This window comes from Rhizophagus irregularis, chromosome 2 (assembly GCF_026210795.1).
Source record: "Rhizophagus irregularis chromosome 2, complete sequence".
NCBI lineage: Eukaryota > Fungi > Glomeromycota > Glomeromycetes > Glomerales > Glomeraceae > Rhizophagus > Rhizophagus irregularis.
In genome coordinates this window covers 3461047-3475524 of record NC_089430.1, presented here as the reverse complement: position 1 = coordinate 3475524, position 14478 = coordinate 3461047, and the positions used below count along the sequence as shown (strand labels likewise).

The following is a 14478-nucleotide window of genomic DNA, read 5'->3' as shown; positions in this document are numbered from 1 at the left end:
GGAGGGAGTACGCGGATCCTAGGCCATTTAGTGCGAGTCCCAGCATCAAGTTTTTCTTTGCTCTCAAAAATATAACTAATTTATTTCTATCAATATAGCTAACTGCAAGATTCTCACCCCACGCTCTTTTACTATTCTAGATTTTCTAAATATATTATCCCACCCATATCTACGCCTATCTATATCACTACCACCTGCACAGACTATGTAAAATAATATTTCCCACAAGAGAAGTTTTCTGAGAGGAAGTAATTTCGATTCTATAGAAAGAATTCGAAGATTAGCAATGAGATATAAAAAATAATCAATGCAGACGTATTTCCGATTCATACTCACCACTACGATTCATTTTCATAACATTCCATTCCGCCTGAAATTTGTTGCTTAATACATTACAATAAAGGTAATTCGATTTTTTTATCGTCAGTATATACTGCGTCAAGTATCAAGAATTCGGCACGTGAAGATGCTTAATTTTACTGCGTCGATGATGCACATGTAATTGATTAGATAAGATAATATCCCATCACGGGGATTTATTTTTGTGATACTGCTCCAGTTGTACGCGTGATTATGGTCAGTGATTTTCTCGGCGAAGATCAAAATGCCGATACATAACAAGAAGAGTAATATGTCCGTTTTATTTTGGAACATCTATAGAGGCGGGAAAATCGATTAACATTGTGATGACATGTTTTAAGAAGCTAGCCAAGCAATAAACTAACTTACTTTATTATGACTTTGTGGAAAATGCAAGTTCGTTTGATTGTTAATATCAATGATTTTAATAATGGTAAGCTTGATTGATTTGAATTTTTTTGCTTGATTTTTATTTTACTTGCATGAGGCAGATAAAAGGATTCACTAGCCAGGACATCACCTTTTTATACAATTTGCAGGATCGATCTTGGAATACGCTTTTGGGGAAAATTACGTTAATATGAACACATCATGAAAATCTGATCAACGGCTTCTCCTTAAATCTAACAATAAAGAATTTAACGCTATCCATAATCCATATGTAAAGATCATCAAGGGGCTATACATAATTTTGAGAATGTGCGAGAAAGTTTGAGAATGCACAATTACTTGTTCCTGTGATACATCATACATGTAATAATTACTATAATATTACTGCGTATTTATTTATCAAGCTACAATATACTTGATCAAACAAATAATAGTACGCACTTTGCTTCACACAATCCTATCACTCATTCCATGCGAAAAAATTATAAAATGTCTAGTAAATTTGCACCATTACTTTATTGATCAAATTACTTGAGGACATTCACATCGCTTATAAATTCCTTCCGCCACCTTCTTACACCTTTTGCAATACAGATGTGAGTGATGATCACATTCCTCACAAACCTTACATCCATGCTTCCATCCCCTAAATATATGCCATTTTTCAAAGTAGTTCTGCCTTAGCAAAGCGCCTTCCAGCTCTTTATAAGCTGTACTATCCTGATTGTTTGTTAAGAGATTCGGCATGATATATAAATATTAATATAATAAAAAAAAAATTCTCATATGACCAAAATTTCATTTACCTTGGAATTTGCACAGTCCTATTATTTCAGCAGTGCATTTATCATGGCAATGAGTACATTTTTTCGGGTGATTGATTTCACATGATCTGTTTTTGTCCTATGCTACAGTACAATTGCGAACTTTAGTTTATTGCTTGAAGTATTGCAGGTAAGACAATATTCCAACTTATCCTGGAAATACAACTTCGCTAATTCAGGATCATAAGGGAACTGATTCCCATTTTCGCAGTACCATGAGCCATGTAATCCATAATTCCCATGTTTTCCATCGCAAATAGGACATGGTGAGCTCCACGGCTGAGGTGATGTAAAATCATAATTATCAATCCCTCTGAAACTATTTCCGAATTTCAAGTATGGGAAGTGCTTTAAGACGGACTTAATAATTAATTTTGGATCGGGTCTGGCTTCGAAAGTGATGGGCCCTTTTTCTTCACATTGCTCAGGAGAAGTTAAATAGGATACTTTGTTTTCTGGTTTCGAATTTATGAGAAGGCGATCTTCTGATAATTGCCATGGCTCACATCCAGTTTCTTTTTTATATCTTTTGTAAAATTTGAAGCGAATTTTATCTGTCAAAACGCTTGGTAGCCCACTTAATTTGGCATGCCAATCTAGGTATTCGGGAGTTAATATTTTATTGGATTCGCTCATGTTTCCTTTTTTCTATGATCACAGATCAATTTAAATCCCCGCCCCTTTATTCTTCGAACTGCAGGGTGAGAAAAAAAAACCTATCTGTTATACGGAGCCTGCGAGCCTGCGAGCCTGCAAGTAAGAAATATATCACTTTTCTCCCACCCCGAAATCTTTGATTGAGGGGGTAAGACTATGCAGTTATCTCAATTTCATGCTGTTCACACTTAATAAAGTAAGATCCGGCTTTATACCTACCTTCTATTTCTTCATCATTATGACCTAATTTGCATAATGGGCAGATGGTCTCTCTCGAGACTCCGCATGATGTCTCATCAGTAATTCCATAATAATCGAAATTTTCACTACTACATTCTCTATATAGATTAGGATATTGATCCAATATCTTGTTGCGAAAATAGGTGCGGTCATGAGTCCTACTTGCTTGAGGTGTGACTGATGAAATCATTGATGCGCTTACCTCAGAAGATTCAGTCACGTGCGCGTGACGATTTGTCACGCTGATCATTTTTTGGCATTCATCTGTATCATCCGTAGAAGACTTATAAGTCTTGGGAAAACAACTTATAATGCCTTGGATCTGAATTTCTATCAAACTTGAAATAGCACTTGCGCTATAAGTAACTGCTTGAATTTTATCTATTCCTATCCCCTCGAATAATACATAAACCTTTTTAGCTCTAGAAGTGATTTTACGCAAGTTCACGTCAGTAATGTCTGGAAGAAGGGATTTGATTTCGCTGTATACCAATGTCCTTGCCGATTGGTCGTCAATCTTATTCGTAGATTTAAAATCCCTAATTCGATCCTCGTACGCTTTATAGTAACAATACCAGCATAGTATCTCCTTATGTCTGACCTTCATTGCTACATTAAATAGTTCGACTATGGTTTGTGCTGTAATTTTACTAGATCCTGTTAGAATCGCTTCTAAGGAGAATTCGGGAATCTGAATGTCAAACACCCTACCATCGCTGTCCTTACTGCAAAAAGATGATAGTTCCTGCCTTAAACCTCGCTCCACTTTTTCCCTATAGAGGATTTTTTGATGTGACGGAGTGTTCTGTTTGTCTCTCTCCTTCAAACATAGTTTCTCAACATTTTTCCCTGAACACGAACTAGTGGGTGGACAGGATGAGACAGAAGTAACTGAGGATGAGTCTTGGGTAGTTAATTCATGCTGAAGTTTTATTTTCCGCTTTCTCTCCCTTATCTCATTACTAACCTTCTTCCTATGCACCTCATCTAAGAAAGAATCCGTCTCTCTATCATCCTCCAATGATTTAGATTCGGTAGTATCATACTGGTCTACAACGGAAGATATATTAGTTTGATCTAAAGGTATTGAATCGAAATCCTGAGATATAGGGTCAGCATTATTCTTTTCAATAGAATGATCAGAGCAATCCGATTGCTTTGAAATCCCCTCAATATTTGGCGAAATAGATGATTGTGAACTTATTGAATGAATTGGAGACTTTGGTATGAATGTATTGCTTTGTGCCAAAATATTAACATTTTGTTCCTGTTTGATTTCCCTGATATCATCATCTAATTTAGCAATAAGGTTGGTCTTTTCTTTATCTCTCTGTTCTAGGTTCGTGAATCTGGCTTCATGTTCTTCCAAAGCATGCTTTAACTTCGCATTCTCAACCTTAACTTCGATATTCTCAGCCTTGACTTCGGCATTCTCCTTTCTAAGTTCACTAATCTCGGCCAAGAGTTTCGAATTTATTTCTTTCAATGAATCAATCTCAGATTGCATGTTTGATAATACTTTTTATATGAGATGGGATAGTTCAAAAGTTCGAGTTAGTATAGTAATAGATAAAAAAATCATGGTCGCGTGACAATTTGACACACAGATCACTTTTGCCAAGAAAATTTTTTATTAAAGTCCGGGACTAATGTTTGTTCACTAAAGTGAATGAGTAATATGCGATAAGACATCTCGTTGCCTCTCCCTCTCTCTTTCGAGGCGACGATAAATTTTTTTGGCATGCTTGGAGCAATAGCCCGTATAAGATAATGTAGGTTTATCGCATATTCTACATGGAGATTTTAGCATATTATTTGCACCTGATTTCCAGTGGAGCGAGCATCCCACCAAGCGAGTGCAAACACGGCCACAAACACTTCCATCTTTTTTAATGTGGGGACAGGTAAGACGTTCCATTTATTATATTCTTGCACCTTTCACATTATAGAATTCGAATTTCAAAATGAGAAAATCCTAATTGAACTGTGGTGGAAAAAGTATATCGTAAACGATTAATCATATACCACAGCATAAATCATCATCTATGAACGCGGAAAAAACAGTACTCAACATTCTAACCGGCCGATGGATCGATCCAAACAGAAAGCTATTCCAGAAGTTGATTCGGGAAGGCTATAAATATGTTGATAGACTCTCAGATTATTTAGAAGACATTGGAATCATATATGTAGGTGAATTTGAGCTGGATCCCTTAGCCGACTTCTACCACCCAGCTCTAATTCCGCCTCTATCTGTCTTAGCAATTAGAGCAGATATTCGTGAAAAATTTATTATTAGTGTGGAGTCTGCTGTTATGGGAGGAATGAGTCTATTTACTCTAGAAAAAAATAAACGATCTTCGCTCCAGAATCTAATCCAAATGAACTATTCCATTGATAACTTGACTACGTTAATAGGAATAACTTGGGAGCAAGAAGAGATGAAAACTTGGAGGAACGACGTGCTTATGAAATTCCTCCATCATTCAAATTTAATTCCTTCGAAGCATAGACCGGGTGCATTATATGATGCATTTACCAAGACTAGTGTTTTAGGGCCAGAACATATATTGGCTCTAGCGCGAGCATTTTGCTAAGGCGTGATTACGATATAAATAATTGTTTATAGCCCTGGAATGGCAGTTCCATGACTATATATTTTTTCGCTTATCATATTTATCTGCAAAATTCAAATTTTTTTTTATTAATACATGCGAAAAATAAATACAAATGTTCGGGACGTAGCCCGTGATACATGATGTCTATCTAATATACATGATTATTTTTTCTTGATTATTTCTTCTACACGGCGCTTCTTATTTGCGGGTTCCTCACTAGCTGATACCCTATCTCTTAACAAGCCCACTATAACCCCTAAAATCCTCTTCACATTCTTGCGCAAGTCGGTTGAGTCCTTGAGTGCGTCTTCAGTCAGAGAGATGCGATACTCAGTCTTGCTCGTACAATAGATAGCCTCGGTGCTATGTAGAATGAAATACCAGTCCGTGGCTAAGAAATTGTGAGAGTTAGTGATGCAAAAGCGAAACAGAAACCTTCACTAGAGTCATTTTCTCACCTGTTGTGACGATACCATAGACATATTCATACTCCTCGAATGCTTCATCAGCCGTACGCTTTTTCTTGAGCGTATCTAAGTTCATCTATGTTTACAGATGAGGATTTGTTAGTATTTTCTGATAGAAGGATAATCGAATGGAGGCTAGACATAAAAAAGGTATTACTTACTTCGCACGAACTTCGACATTGCATAAGGTTCTGAGCCACTCCTTTCCCTGGCTGGTTTTGCTTTCCTTCGGTTATGCATATTATTTCTTCGAGCAAATCATCCAGTATTTTCTTGATCGCATAATCTACACGGCCGGAACTTTCTTCACCAGATACATTCATCTGAGGTAAGATTACCAATCCTCCGAGGATGCTGACAGCAGTATGAAGGATTGTAGAAATGTATTCACAACGCATAGCCTCATTACTATCTACGACTGGCCCCATGTTTTTTATCCTACGAAGAATGTCATCAATGCAGAGCTTAAACTCTGGAGATTTTTCATCGATTGTGTGGGGGACTATAAATTCAGAATACGTGAGTTGCTATTCGTAACGAAAAAGGTTGGCATGTGCATAACTTACCTGGTGTGAACTGGGGGATGCTCGTTATACTACTACTCTTAATGCCGTATTTTTCTAACACTTCCTCCAAACTGCGGTATGAGGAAAACGCACGCTTCTTTTTCTCCTTACACTCCTTAGCGAAGTCCGCAAGTACTATGGCTGTTCCTATTTCAAACCCACTATCTCTGAAATCTTGTTTGTCCATGTTGAGGAAAGCTCGACCGACTATTTCTCGTTTGCGCAAAATTTCGAAATGAGCATCGTTAAGAAGTAAGTCCTTTTCCCCACGCAAGAAATCTATAAGCTTGGCCGTATCATATTTTTTAATTTCGTCCGCCAACGAGACAGTCTCATTTCCAGCAACAGTAGTAGAGGTGGAAGCTGGAGTATAAGGTGTACTGGTTTCAGAAGACATAGTGTTACGTTTTTATAGTGATAATAGGCTCGGACAAAAAAATAGTGTTACGTTCGGAGTGAGATAAAATTTTATATCTGTTCGGGAAAGGGAATACTGGGTATTAATATAGGTTTTTATGTAGCACAGGCATTGCATCATTACACGTGACCCTTTCTCATATACGTTCGATAAAATAATACTTTATTTATGAAATACTGTAAAATAGTTGCCGGTAGCCGGCTTACAATACATAAAAATTGGCCGTTAAGGCGCTTCGCACGAATATTTCGCATTACAAGTCATAATAACCATATACATCATCCTCTATAAGAACATGGTAAACGTCCGCAGTGAGATTTTCATCAAAATAATTAGAAATCAATCCCCCTTGTCGCATAGCAACGTAATTTACAAGCCCAGAGCGGAGTGCGCGAAGATAAAATGGGACATTTCTGAATTGCTGAGGTAACTGTTGTTGAATCTGAGCGTGAAGATTTCTGACTGTATTTCCAAGGGGAATTGTAACCGTTAGATTAGCATCATTGTTTGGAATTCCAGTGAAGCGACCGGTGGGAATTATAAGGCAGTTGAGAGTAATATTGGCCATATTTTCGTTTTCTGGAATGCAAGGGCCCGTTGTGAGAAATTATCGCTTGCAGTAAACATGACTTTTGGCATATACATACCTCAATTATTTTTGCGGAAAGTTGGCTGAACTTCCACATATCTCTACATACTTTATATCTTGCTGGAAAAAGAGCGCCAAGCCGAAGTTAAGGAAATAAGAATAGTGATTAGCATTGTCGTATGATGCCAAGAGTTCTATGAAGGCACATGCAAATAGAATTCTCATACCTTTTCACATGTAGATCTACCGGAAAGACATAGTTGGTTTTACGCCTGGCGATCTCGAAATTCCAAAGTCCTCAGCCTTTCATAACATATGCTTTTGTCGGCACTATTTACTTTTAGAGCTGGTCCTGTGCTCCAACTAGACCTCCTTTCAAGCGAAGCGCCTGTGAAGCAGGCCATTTTTTCCTCATGTTTGTTCGGGAAAAAAATAAAGAATAAAGGTTAATATGTTTTTCGAATATATATGTGAAAATTAATATGTCGCACAAACCCTGCCTGGTGATCGGCCTTTTTCTGTCACACAATCTGTGGCTCAGCAAATTCTTCCGAGCTGAAGAGGTCCTAAAGGGACCAGATCACTGACCTCGGACTGACCAATATATACCATCCGGGCAGGTCCTGGAGGGACCCCATATTTCTGATCGAAGTTCAAGTGGATAATATGGCAATTCTATTAGACTTATTATTTGTGGGAGATAAATAACATTGGATTGTAAGAGTACATGGAATAATGACGTTGGATTACTTACACTGGGTAGACTATATACAAATCGCTTAAGTATTTTCTCTCTCCAATACTTGACAGCTTTTGTGTTCCAATGGGTCTTAATTTCACAAAAAAGGTCATCCCAGTCATACCAATCATCATAAATAGTCCAATCCTCTTCTCTCTGTCCATATTCTTTGGTAAATTCATCGAAGGCTTTCTCCTTCTCAGCATCTATATCCTCATCAAACATTTTGCTAATATTGTAGATCAATTATACTTAATAAAAAATAAAGTACTGGTAGCGTGCATAGCTTCTTTTCAGTATATGCGAAAATTATGTTGCACATGAGGCTGACTGCTGATCCACTTATTTTTCTGTCGCACAGGAGTGGCCCAGCAAATTCTTCTTTCGAGCGAAGTGATCACCGCTCCGGACTAGTTAGATCGAACTCCCAGATATTCACTCAGCTCGGGATAATCGAACACGCCTACAATCCTATCCTGTCTTTTATTCTTGACAGTGATAAAGCCGGTTGCCCTATCATATGTGTGCTCATATTTGGCTGGATTGCATAGGGAGAAATATTGTGTGGGATTAGTAGTAAACTTACCCATTGTCTTGCGCCTGTTATTTCTTGATTTTTTAGCCATTACCAGATAGTTTGTCCGATTCAATTAATCTATTCTTTTTCTGAACAAATATGAGAAATAAGGGAGGGCTGATTAATCAACCTGGCATTTCATCTATATCACTTCTTAACATTTTTATATATCTGAAAAAAATAAACTGAATATTTATCGCACAATCTGGCCGAAGGCGCTGTGTATAGCTCGTCTATTTCCAAATTTCAGCTAACATTGCATCAATTTCTGCTAACATTGAATCCATATCCATTGTTTGAGACTTTTTTGGATCGTTATTTCTAGACTGAGATGCAGGTGAAGAAGCCTGTGTTTGGGGTTTTGGACCATCACCTGTCTCTGGTTCAGATTTGGGCTCCTTCTTCGATTTTGGATCACCCAAAGCGTAATTTTTTCCTGCATCAAGACGGTTAATTTTATGTCTTAATGCGATTTCTGAAAGATTGTCGAGATGTTGAGGGGTTTTATTTGGACTGGCATGAACCATCGAGGCGTGTTTAGCTCCTATTTTTCTTAGAAGCTCGGGGGTAATCTCATCTTCGTCCTGATTAGTTTTTAAACTCTTTATGAATTTGGCAAATGGCACATTATTACGCTTTTCAGTTTCAGTATAAACTGGATCACGCAACTTCCCAGCCTTAATAGCGTCTTGAATCCAGGTAAGTAATTCCCTAGCACGTTCTAGATCCTTTTCCATAGAGAGTAAGCGCATAGGCATCGGTTTATCTCTCTGTTTGCGACATCCAGTGCAATACCGACCGCAATAACCAGCTTTATACCACGCTGGCGGATCTTCAGAATCTGGTTTGTAATTAATAATCTGGAGAGATGATACTTCAGCAGGCCTCATGCTCAGCATCACTATCACATCCGCGAGATCCTGCATAGAGGGAATTTTAGAAGTATCGATATTCTGGAGTCTCCTATGCACTTTCTCAAAGGTGAAATGTTCTGGAGTTCTACCTGGATTAGCCAAGCGCTTCTCAGTCCGCTCTTGCTGGATTTTATTGGAAGCTGTAGTGGTCTTCAAATCTTTGGCATAGCGATCAATAAGTTCACGATCGGCCCCGTACTCTGCTAAATACTTACGAAATCGTGATTGGTTTGAGCTAGAAGCAACCATTTCCTTATCATCAATTACTCCATCCTTACTTCCTTTTGGTCCCAAATCTAAAGTATTAATAAAAATATCCCACTTATCTTCACTTTTAGCGACTTCTTGAGCCCTTTTCCCTGACTGAATATATCATATTTCTCTGATCTGGCACGAGAGCCTCTTTCTGCTCTTTGCTAAATGCACTTCTCTTTTCAGCCGCTCTCGCAAGGGCTTCCTTAACGCACTTACGGGCCTTCCAATCTGGAAGTAAAGCATTAAGTTCAGGGGCATGTTCGCTTAATTGCTCTGGGCTGGACTCTGCGGATAAGTTATATCTTTCTAAGAACTGTTCTAGAATCAAAACGAATTTATTAGTTTTCACTTTCTGGGTCTTTTGAGTGGGTTCTGCAGTAGACATGTCGATATAAGTAGACTTCAGTTGTTTCTTCTACTTATATTATGTGAGAAAAAATTCAATTCGAAAAATTATATCCCACCTGGCCGAAGGTGATTTGCATGAGCATTTCTCTGATTATATCTTGGGAGATATGACCCGCTGAGACATCGCATTTTTAAATATCTATAATAAAAGTGAAAGTGAAGTTTTAAGATTATTAATATTAAAATTACCTCGTATGGGTCGTTTTATCTGCCAATACATCAAGAGAGATGGTTCGAACTGTGGAAAAGGAAGCATGAGTAAATTAGGATGCGCCAGACATTATAATGCCCTTCCTAGAACAATATGCCCTATCTGCGGGCAGGGAACCTATTCTGATACTGGAATCTGTAGCACGCATAGCAGATTTTATGACCGTGCCTGGCGCGAAAGTAAAAAAACTAAAACAGAATCTAATATGGTCAAGATTTAGCTGAATAACTATCTGGGCTGAAATATTATTTGTCCTGCCCTATAGAATCAAAGAGTTCCTGAATATCATTATCTGTTTTCAGCCTATATGGTGGAAGCTCTGGCGCACCTTTATCTCCAAAACCAAGACCATCATATGGTTGCCGATTAATTTGATATGAACGTTCCCAAACCTGTTTTTCTTTAGGCCCTATTTTTTTCCTATTTATCTTTACAGTATAGTCACACCAATTTCCAGCAATTGCATTAATTGCCCTTATAGCTGAATTAAGATCCGATGTTACCTTAGCACGAGACTTAAATCCGAAGAGTAATAGGGATTGATCCAGGACTTTTATAAACCTCTCGCAGGATTGTGTGAATGTTTCTGATATTATATTACTGGAAAGAATACGCTTATCATCTATGCCGGTAAAGCCTAGTATTTGAAAGAGTTCTCTTATAACTTTCCAATGATTAGCTGAATATGATTTGTGCAAGTCCTCCGCTACTGATTTTTCAGAATTATATCTAGCTTTATAATGGCTATCTTCCCATTGCGCAATATCTTTGGCCTCTAACCCTTTCATTGCACTTTCCTCATCATAGCCTTGCTTTCGAAAGTGAGATAACCGCAAGAAATGTTTCTGAGGTTCAGGCGGACTAAAATATTTTACAAACTTCTTATTGCAAAGATTATCCCAAATCTTATCATCCATATCTTTACCATAAATATTTCGCATATAGAAACGTTTAAGTGCCATAGTATCTGGGATAGAGCGTTCTTGGTCAAACTTAAGATTTTCAGCTTCTTCAAGATCAAGATTCCGGGAAGTAGCAACCGCATCAAAATCTGTTTCCTTGATAACTAATGCTTCAACCCTAACCTCATTGCAGACTTTTTTACGATTCCCTATAACTCCTCGGCTCTCATCCATTTTTATTAGTTGGAGAGAAGCACCAGTACTGGCTATAAGACTACAAAGCTTCTCAATAAAATATCTCGCAGAAAGCCGTTTCTGATGCTCAACTTCGACAAATGTTATTACAGCAGGAGATTCATCGATTTTATAAAAAACGGCGTTGCTATCCCATTCACGGTGACCCTTTATTGATGTAGGCAAATTATTAGGTCGAGCACTTTCAAGTTCTGCTCGGATATTTTCACGACCTGGTGGACGAAAAAGTTCATTAGAATTTTTTTGATAAAACACAGAAACAATACGACGAGGACAGTCACGAATTCGATAAAGCATTTGTGCAAAAGCCTCAACATGAACTGGAGTGGCGATGTTTGTAATAGCTATAACTATATCAAAATGGCCCGTAACCTCAAATGATATTCCCGCCTCCACTGTATTTGTGTAAGCTACACAGTCAAGCTCACCCCAAGCAACATCAATATTAGAGAAGTCTTTTTGTCTCTGCTTCCCATCCATATTCCCATAATATGCACGGGCTTTAACAGGAGAATTGTCGGGTTTAAACAACTTAGATGCTTTTTCTACTAGCGCTCTAGCCATCACTACTCCAGTAGATACGAATGCTACACGTTTGCCCTGCCTCAAAAGATCATATCCTATTCGCATGGCTTCAGCTCCGCTATTCGGATCATAAATAAATTCAACTGTCTCGCCTATACGAGGCTGATACTTATTATCAACTATGCAAATATTTTCACCACGATAAGTCTGGAGGAAGGTTAGTGTTGATTTATTTGCAAAAGCATCCATGGCCAAAACATGTCTCGCAGATCTTAGTACATCACGTATTGCATTCTCAGATTCTCGTGCATTTGTACCGCTAGACATTTGACGCATAATGGCATTAGCTTCATCAAGAATAGCTACAAATGGACGGGCTGTAAACTCGATACGAAAAAGACTCTCAACCTGTACTATGATAATATCCCACTCATTTATAGATAAGTCTCCTTGTATATTTTGATAATTGCAAATTCGAAAACCAGATGCTTTTAGCTCATCAAGTTTCGTTTTTGATTCATTACTAAGAGACTTTCGGTAAGAAACCCAGATATAACATGGCAAGAAGAGAGATCATATACCTTATTTTTCAATGCCATAATAATCTCTCTTAATGTAGTGGTTTTCCATGTTCCTGGAGGAGAACGAATAAGTGTTGTCGTTTTCTCAATACCCAAGAAATCGGGATATACTTCTGGAGCATCCTTTAATTTTTCTACATTAATCATTGTCTCTGATAATTCTACAAGGGGGCGTGGATTTGATATAGCATCACCTATTCTTTCGACTATTCCTCTCTTAGGTTTTGCAGAAATTTCGATCACTTTTCCAAACGCTAATCCCTTATGATCTGGTTTATAATTTTTCTGCCGATAGCATTTGAGTACAAAACAGCCATTACTTCGAAGAAAGCCATATAACTGATCCTTCTCGTGTTTGATTTCACAAATAGGATATACTTCATATAATTGGGCTTGAAAGTGGACAAATCCATTCCCAATTTTTCCGATCTCAAGCCATCCATATTTTGCTATAACTAAGCTGGCTCCGTTACTTAAGGCGGTTTCATCTTCGATGGGCTGAAATTTCTTCTCTTCTTTCTCAGAAGAAAAGGTCCGTGGCCAGATTTCAGAAGCGTTCCACTTAGGCTGAACTAAATAATCTTCTAGCTTGTGATATCCTTTCTTAACTGAAGAAATCGCAGGTCTTTTAACTCTATCTTCCTTTGCTGATCCAAGGAGCCGGAGACTAAAGCGATATTTATAAAGTCCAATATCAATAAACTTTGAGTATGGTTTTCCAACCTTATCAGCGACTTTTTCCACAAAACCCTTAAGATCTCTGTAGTCAATAAACCGTGCATATTTATATACAATATGCCAACTGCATTTATTAGCATTAGACGAGCTGGCTAAAGTAAAAGCATCTAATATTGCAAAATGCTTTAAATCAGTATTTATAATATCGACACAGGCAATTAAGATTTTGGATAATAAATCTTCACGAGAAATTTTACTCTCATCTAAGGAAGGAAATTTAGGATTCATGGGATCGGGCTTTTGCCTCGCATCAATATCCAGAACCAGACAGAGAGGCAAATTCCCATCAATGCACTCGTGAGCATCAGAAAACCCATAAACTTCGGATGGATGATCGACCACTGTAAAGCCCTTTCCTGCAACCCGAACTATATATTTATTTAAAATCTCTTTAGGATTATAAGTATCTAGAAGAGCGACATCATCTTTACTGATAGACAAGTTTTGGAAATACACATGATTATTATGACCAGGCTTATAATTAAGGTCAGTTAAGCCTGAGAAAAGCTTTATTACTCCGGGGTTAGGCCCAGCATTTTTTTGCGCAAGAAGCATGGTGTATATGCAAGAAAGCAGTATAAAATAACAGAGAAACTAGCAAAGTTCAAAATAAAAATTCTATATAATTTTGAGCGAATATGCTTACTAGCGCGGGCAAAATACTGGATCAGTAGTAGTACCAAAAGTAATCAATATAATAATGCCTAAAAGTAATCGATGTAGTAGTACTCCAAAGTATCCCAGAGTAGAAACTATACAGGAACAAGAGCTAGAAGGCGAAAACAAGCAAGTTTATGGTAACCCACTCAAGCAGAATTATATATAGGAAAGAAAAGAGAAATTTCACTTGAGTGGCCTACCACCGATAGGCAGGAAAGAGACTGGAAAGGCAGAAAGGTTCAGGAGAATACACGAAAAAAGATATGAAAGCGATATAGCCTGAACCAATTCGACACTTCGCATGAGCCTCACACAGCAATCAGAAAGGGCATATAAAGGGCGGGATTGCAAGAATGGGCACAAATTCGGCACTTCGTGCCTCATCCTTGGCAATCAAAAGGGTTATGGAAGGCAGGATTGCACATCTAGGTCACCAATTCGGCACTTCGTGCTCATCCGCTGAATCAAAAAGTGAGGGAATGGATTGTAAAATATCTTCGGCAAATAGATGGATTGCAAATTCGGCATTTTGTGCCTCATCCGGCAATCAAGAAATGGCAATTGAGAGGGAAGCAACTATGTGA

General features: G+C 38.0%; 9 protein-coding genes across 9 annotated transcripts; 2 read left to right on the top strand and 7 right to left on the bottom strand.

Annotated features, from left to right (window-relative positions):
• Positions 1-1430: 1430 nt before the first annotated feature.
• OCT59_012123 (uncharacterized protein) lies at positions 1431-2247 on the bottom strand (the record flags this gene model as incomplete). The annotated part of the gene is made up of 4 exons (XM_066134255.1): positions 1741-2247; positions 1638-1658; positions 1557-1574; positions 1431-1470 (listed from the first exon to the last, which is right to left on the bottom strand). Exons 1-4 carry the CDS (start codon positions 2208-2210, stop codon positions 1431-1433), a joined length of 549 nt encoding a protein of 182 aa, XP_065989539.1. The 5' UTR covers positions 2211-2247.
• Positions 2232-3978, bottom strand: OCT59_012122 (uncharacterized protein; the record flags this gene model as incomplete). Its single annotated transcript, XM_066134254.1, has 2 exons — positions 2232-2365; positions 2451-3978. 2 exons carry the CDS (start codon positions 3976-3978, stop codon positions 2343-2345), a joined length of 1551 nt encoding a protein of 516 aa, XP_065989538.1. The 3' UTR covers positions 2232-2342.
• Positions 3979-4516: 538 nt separating this feature from the next.
• OCT59_012121 (uncharacterized protein) lies at positions 4517-5068 on the top strand (the record flags this gene model as incomplete). Its single annotated transcript, XM_025320820.2, has 1 exon — positions 4517-5068. The coding sequence occupies one exon, from the start codon at positions 4517-4519 to the stop codon at positions 5066-5068; it is 552 nt and encodes a 183-aa protein (XP_025170457.2).
• Positions 5069-5149: 81 nt separating this feature from the next.
• OCT59_012120 (uncharacterized protein) lies at positions 5150-6597 on the bottom strand. Its single transcript, XM_066134253.1, has 4 exons — positions 6123-6597; positions 5718-6058; positions 5548-5632; positions 5150-5480 (listed from the first exon to the last, which is right to left on the bottom strand). The coding sequence occupies exons 1-4, from the start codon at positions 6517-6519 to the stop codon at positions 5251-5253; spliced, it is 1053 nt and encodes a 350-aa protein (XP_065989537.1). The 5' UTR covers positions 6520-6597; the 3' UTR covers positions 5150-5250.
• A 196-nt stretch (positions 6598-6793) lies between these two features.
• On the bottom strand, positions 6794-7108 carry OCT59_012119 (uncharacterized protein; the record flags this gene model as incomplete). The annotated part of the gene is made up of 1 exon (XM_066134252.1): positions 6794-7108. The coding sequence occupies one exon, from the start codon at positions 7106-7108 to the stop codon at positions 6794-6796; it is 315 nt and encodes a 104-aa protein (XP_065989536.1).
• Positions 7078-8093, bottom strand: OCT59_012118 (uncharacterized protein; the record flags this gene model as incomplete). Its single annotated transcript, XM_066134251.1, has 3 exons — positions 7078-7119; positions 7188-7249; positions 7718-8093. 3 exons carry the CDS (start codon positions 8091-8093, stop codon positions 7078-7080), a joined length of 480 nt encoding a protein of 159 aa, XP_065989535.1.
• A 585-nt stretch (positions 8094-8678) lies between these two features.
• On the bottom strand, positions 8679-9999 carry OCT59_012117 (uncharacterized protein; the record flags this gene model as incomplete). Its single annotated transcript, XM_066134250.1, has 2 exons — positions 8679-9718; positions 9831-9999. 2 exons carry the CDS (start codon positions 9997-9999, stop codon positions 8679-8681), a joined length of 1209 nt encoding a protein of 402 aa, XP_065989534.1.
• Positions 10000-10478: 479 nt separating this feature from the next.
• On the bottom strand, positions 10479-13789 carry OCT59_012116 (uncharacterized protein; the record flags this gene model as incomplete). Its single annotated transcript, XM_066134249.1, has 2 exons — positions 10479-12446; positions 12497-13789. 2 exons carry the CDS (start codon positions 13787-13789, stop codon positions 10479-10481), a joined length of 3261 nt encoding a protein of 1086 aa, XP_065989533.1.
• Positions 13790-14247: 458 nt separating this feature from the next.
• OCT59_012115 (uncharacterized protein) lies at positions 14248-14478 on the top strand (the record flags this gene model as incomplete). The annotated part of the gene is made up of 1 exon (XM_066134248.1): positions 14248-14478. One exon carries the CDS (start codon positions 14248-14250, stop codon positions 14476-14478), a length of 231 nt encoding a protein of 76 aa, XP_065989532.1.

Coding starts and splice junctions, on each gene's coding strand:
- OCT59_012120 (XM_066134253.1), bottom strand. CDS start 6,519: ATGTCTTCTGAAACCAGTACACCTTATACTCCAGCTTCCACCTCTACT. Junction 6,059..6,122: donor CATCCCCCAGTTCACACCAG/GTAAGTTATGCA, acceptor CTGAATTTATAG/TCCCCCACACAATCGATGAA. Junction 5,633..5,717: donor AATGTCGAAGTTCGTGCGAA/GTAAGTAATACC, acceptor CTGTAAACATAG/ATGAACTTAGATACGCTCAA.